This window comes from Myotis yumanensis, unplaced genomic scaffold (genome assembly GCF_028538775.1).
Source record: "Myotis yumanensis isolate MYYU_CA2020_CCGP unplaced genomic scaffold, mMyoYum1.0.hap1 SCAF_12, whole genome shotgun sequence".
Lineage (NCBI taxonomy): Eukaryota > Metazoa > Chordata > Mammalia > Chiroptera > Vespertilionidae > Myotis > Myotis yumanensis.
The window spans coordinates 32,039,044-32,045,043 of NW_027223763.1; the positions used below are offsets into that span (position 1 = coordinate 32,039,044).

General features: G+C 36.3%; 1 protein-coding gene across 4 annotated transcripts in view; it reads left to right on the top strand.

Annotated features, from left to right (window-relative positions):
* AGTPBP1 (ATP/GTP binding carboxypeptidase 1) overlaps window positions 1-5,781 on the top strand; it is a 107,389-nt gene extending 101,608 nt beyond the window's left edge. For all 4 annotated transcript variants that reach the window (XM_070431412.1, XM_070431413.1, XM_070431415.1 and 1 more), the window contains one exon: window positions 2,163-5,781. In XM_070431412.1, coding sequence (XP_070287513.1) covers window positions 2,163-2,337 — 175 coding nt within the window. In that variant the 3' untranslated portion in view covers window positions 2,338-5,781. The remainder of the gene's footprint in view (window positions 1-2,162) is intronic.
* Window positions 5,782-6,000: the final 219 nt, after the last annotated feature.

The window sequence follows — 6,000 nt, forward strand, 5'->3', positions numbered from 1 at the left end:
TAAGGAGCCTCTGGGACAGCTTCAAGCGTACCATCATCTGAATTATAGGGGTGCCAGAAGAAGAGAGAGAGCAAGATATTGAAAACCTATTTGAAGAAATAATGACAGAAAACTTCCCCTACCTGGTGAAAGAAATAGACTTACAAGTCCAGGAAGCGCAGAGAACCCCAAACAAAAGGAATCCAAAGAGGACCACACCAAGACACATCATCATTAAAATGCCAAGAGCAAAAGACAAAGAGAGAATCTTAAAAGCAGCAAGAGAAAGACAGTCAGTAACCTACAAGGGAGAATCCTATACGACTGTCAGCTGATTTCTCAACAGAAACTTTGCAGGCCAGAAGGGAGTGGCAAGAAATATTCAAAGTGATGAATGCCAAGAACCTACAACCAAGATTACTTTATCCAGCAAAGCTATCATTCAGAATTGAAGGTCAGATAAAGAGCTTCACAGATAAAAGAAAAGCTAAAGGAGTTCATCACCACCAAACCAGTATTATATGAAATGCTGAAAGGTATCCTTTAAGAAGAGGAAGAAGAAGAAAAGAGTAAAGATACAAATTATGAACAATAAATACACATCTATCAACAAGTGAATCTAAAAATCAAGTGAATAAATAATCTGATGAACAGAATAAACTGGTGATTATAATAGAATCAGGGGCATAGAAAGGGAGTGGACTAACTATTCTTGGGGGGGAAAGGGGTAGGGGGGGATGTGGGAAGAGACTGGGCAAAAATCGTGCACCTATGGATGAGGACAGTGGGGGGGTGGGTGAGGGCAGAGGGCAGGATGGGAACGGGGTGAAGGGGAGCTATGGGGGGAAAAAAGAGAAACAACTGTAACAATCTGAACAATAAAGATTTAATTATTTTAAAAAAAATTCTAGGAAAAAGGATATTCTTACCAGATGAGTTTGCTTTTTCCTCTCAGAAAATTGGAACCTTATAATCCATTCACTTGTTTTTCTTGCCCAAACTTGCAGCTATCTGGACCGAATTTGATATTCAGTTGCACGAATTCTTTCATTTTAGGGGTCTAATAACATCTGCTTCTCTGCTCATTTTAACAGATTATTGTTCCCTTTTTATTGTCTGATTTTGTAGCTTTTAATTGCACCAGGGATGGGAAATCCATTTGGAAGCAGGTGGGATATAAACGAACATACATCTATATGAAATTAAGATAGTTTGGGTACAAAATGGGGACATTGAAATGCTGCCGTAGTGTTTTGTTGATAGTATGTCTGTGTATGTGTGTGTGTAATCTCTCAAATGAGGAAAATAAGAATACTGCTATTTTATTGAAGAGAAAATAATATATACCCTAGTGGAAAGATTGTCTTAATCCCAAACAATGTACCTGATGAAATATGTAGAAGCACTTAGTGCTTTTAAGCAAATATATTATTCTGTGTCCCCAGGGAAAGTAAGTAATATGAATATGGAATGTTCACTTGTTTTTAATTTTTATTCTTGACCAATAGAAACTGAGGATGGGTATATGTTTTTATGGCAAATAATCGCTTTACAGACTTAGAAGTGATGTCAGTGCATTACTGGAGGAACCAATTAAATACCCAGTTTCTTCTCTTTTTTTTATTTTTTATTTTCTTGATTTTTAGAGAGAGAGGAAGGGAGAGGGAGAGAAAGAAACATCGATGTGAGAGTACAACATCGACCAGCTGACTCTCACTGGGGACTGAGCGTGCAACCCGGGCACGTACCCTTGACTGGGAATCGAACTGGCAATCTCCTGGTGCGCAGGACGACACCCCAACCAACTGAGCCACACTGGGCAGGGCTACCCACAGTTTCTTATAAAGCCTACTGAAATTATCTGTTGCTTGTTTTATAGATGAAACTCTTCAAAGAAGTAATCTAATGAGAGTCTGTTGTTTTTTGTTGCTCTCTAATTGTAGGATGTATATTGACACTCTTGTAATATAATTAAAAATTAGCATTTCACCCTTTATTATCAATGTAAGGAGGTTTTAACTGTTATAAATCTCTTAATTTGTTCATTTGGATAACCTTTTTAAAGTTGGCCCAACCAGATTTATTACATTGAAATCCAAGTTACTCCAGTGTGTTCAAACAATCTTATATTAGAACCTTAAAACCTAATGAAGCCTTGTATGTTCTGTGTGCTTTGGCTGCAGCCCCACCACTTACGTTTTGGATGAAGATGAACCTCGATTCCTCGAAGAAGTTGATTACAGTGCCGAGAGTAATGATGAGTTAGATATTGAATTAGCTGAAAGTGCAGATTATGAAACTTCTACTCAAGAAGAAGTACTTTCTGACTCTGATTCATCCAGAACATACCTACCGTGAGCCCTCTGCTGTCTCTTGTAAATGCAAAGAAGAAATGAACTATCTTGATTTTTATTAACACGAGAAGTTTGGAAGAAATGAGTTTATAGAGAGCTGACTCATAAAGATAGAAAGAAACTTGGGCCTGTTTGGTTTCAAGACAATAAATATATTATTAATTCATGATAAAATTGGCACTTGTTTTATTTTAGCTATTCAATGCATTTCATACAGCATTGAATCATCAAGTATTGGATTTATGTTTTTAAAGGAAACCCTGAGTATCATTGCATGAATTTTTATTTCCTCATGGTGATATCCTGCATCAGATGGATAATTCTGAAGTGTGTGAGAATATAAAATCTAAATTCTAGAGTTGTTGAGAATCCTGAGCTTTTGAGAACTAATATATATGTACATGGATGTCTATAGATGTGTCTGTGTAGGGAGGGTGGGTAGATATTGAAGATAAGACTGTTCTTCTGAATCATGTTAACTGTTGAGCTGTGACTGAATAATCCAGAGTTTTCCTTGAAACCATTACATTCTACATTTACCAAATTAAGCAAATAAAAACGATATTAAATACTGCATTCATTTCGTCATCCTTTCTAACCAATTCAGGTTATTGGTTTATAGAATATTTGCGGAAATATTATAGAAATCCAACATCTGAACACACATTGAGAAAAATTTGTAAAAAAATGCTTAATTTACCAGTGTTAAGTGTTTCCTGATATGGCACACCTCTACCTGTTGTAAAAGATGTAACTGAACAGCTCTTTTGTCTAACATGGTGTCTCCTGGGTGCACCTGGAGTTTATCACTGCAGTCAGTTTGTTAAGCTTTAAAAATGCAGTGAGGATACAGTCCAGTGTTAAATGTACAGTTGTATGCCAGCGCGTTTAGCATTTCCTGAGCCGTGCTGTGCTGTTAGACTTACTGAAGTAAACCCATTCAGGGCAAGCCGGCACTGGCACCTGAGTCCTAGGTGACTGCAGTGAGTGTAAGCCTTCTCTTGTAGTGACATCTTCCCAAGTTTAAGCTGCCTTCCTGTAGGAATGACTTTGTTTTCAAATAAAATATAACAAGTCCAGTGACATTGGATAAGTGCTTTAAGAGCTAAGTTTCTGTTGTAGCAAAAGAAATCCAAAAAGATACCTCATTAACAGATTTTTTTTCCTTTTTAAAATCTTTATTGTTGAGAGTACTGCAGTATTGTACCCCCACTACCCCCTTTGCACCCAGTTCCCACCCCACCCTAGTCCTTCACCACTCTATTTAATGTCTGTGTCCATGGGCAATGCATATAGGCATATAAATTCTTTGGTTAATCTCTTCTCTGGACTCAGGGGCTTTGGTTTTGGCACATTAGTTTTGCTTATTCCTGAGTCATTTTTTTCAAACCTGAAATAATTGGAAAGAAAGAAAAATATATTTCAGATTTTTGCATTTTCCAAATCAGTGATTTTCATTGTATTGTTTGAGGCATTTGACCCACGATGTAGCTTCCTTTTGGTGTCATGGGAACCATGTCTAAAAACGGCATGGAGCCATTGATGAGGAGGTCTTTTTCTCTAAATAGCCTAATTCTTATTAATCTCAGAAAATAAAGACTAAATGGATTGTGAAGTTAAGAAAACCTCTTGGTGTGTGGTGACCTAATAATTTAGGAGAGATCAGGATACTTTAGCAAGGTAAAGTAGTATGTATTTAATAATTTGTCTAATAATTTATCATAGTTATTTATATATTTTATACATAACACATTACATATTTAATTATATATTTTTCAGAGTAGATTATGGAGCCACTATGTCCATATTATGAATTTTTTTTGGTTCTTATAACATTAGAAATTAAAAACCAAAGCAGTCATGAAAAGCAGCTATAGCTACTATAATGTGCAGAATAACTCAAAACTTCACTTTATTATGTTAAGTGGTGTAAAAATCCTGTGCCATGTACTGTTACAATATTTTGTTTTGATTAAGTTCATCTTTTAGCATATGTGATAAACCTGAATATGCCTTTTATTAAGTAATTATTCATAGAATTAAAGAGGAAGTCTTTATGGTTAGGAAATGAACTTTTTTCTTAAACGATAAAGAGCTTTGGAAATATGAGAAATAATTTAAAATCTTTCCTAATTAGATGTAAAACTAAGTTTCATTGGCTAGTTGTAGCTAAAATTGCCCTACCTCTTACCTCTGTGACTGTGTCATTTCAGGACTTTCAAAGAATGATTTCAGGACTTTTTCATAAGCCTGGAAATTAATGTGTAGCCGATCAACTGAGACTAATGATGGAGTTTAGATTTATTTGCTTTATCTTGTGTTTGGAACTACAGTGAATTTCTTTTCTTTTTTTTTTTTTATCAGTGAATTTCTTAAATGTAGTTTTGGTCTAATCCAGTGGTTCTCAAACTGTATAGTGTACATCAGAATTACCTGAGACCTTGCTTCTCAAAACAGAGATTACTGATCATAGAGATCTGGGGTAGGGCCCCTAAATTTGCATTTCTTAAAAATTCTACAGTGCTGTGGGAACCACACTGAGAACCACTGGTGTGGTCTCATGTGCTCTTTCATGATCACAGTTTCCTAAGAATCAAAGGACCTCTGACTTGGAAATTAGCACCAGAGATGGTTTAGATCAGTGGTTGCCAACCTTTTGGACCTCGCTGACCACTGATTGGTGATCGCTGGTTTAGATCAAACTAACCTGTAAAATCAAGAACATTTACACAAAGTCACAGGGTCATTTGGGCATGGCCAAGGTTTTTAGCCCAGATCTCCTGACAGTCAGCCTCGTGTTCCTACCACAAAAGAAGATGCTGCCCTTTGCCTTTCCCCAAAGAGTGAGGAATGTTAAAAGCTCTAGAGCAGTGGTTCTCAACCTTCTGGCCCTTTAAATACAGTTCCTCATGTTGTGACCCAACCATAAAATTATTTTCGTTGCTACTTCATAACTGTAATGTTGCTACTATTATGAGTCATAATGTAAATATCTGATTTGCAGGATGGTCTTAGGTGACCCCTGTGAAAGGGTCGTTTGACTACCAAAGGGGTCTCGACCCACAGGTTGAGAACCAGAACCGCTTCTCTATGGTCTCGAGTTCGTGAAATGTAGTCAGGCAAGGCAGAATGCAAAAACCTGTGCTGCACACTGGCTCTTCCTTCACTGCAGTCATAGTGCTGTTTGAACCCAAGATTTTGTCTTCCATTCATTCGTTTCTGCCACTTTTTCCAGTTTCTGTGTGGTGTTTGGAAACATGGACATTTGTCTGAATCCTAATTAAAATAAGTAACCTGGAGCTTGACTTCATATAGCGTACTAACAGCAATGAATACAATACTTTTAACTTTCAAATGTCCAAATTATGATGACCATATTGTGAGCACTGAGATGTATAATGTAGTAAATGTATTAATGGAATTGTTTTGTGCACGATCCAGAAATAAATGGCAGTCATGAAACTATAAATGCATCTTTATAAATCCTTTTGTTTTATATGTACTTTAATCATAAAACTTTAATTGAAAAGCAATGATTTTTTTTTCTTATTTTGGTGAGGGTTCAGTAGCCATATGTAAACCTTAGTTCTCTCCATTAGGAAAAACCTGTTGAAGCAATATTTTAATTGAAAAGCTATTCTACCTTACACAATAGAATGTTATTATT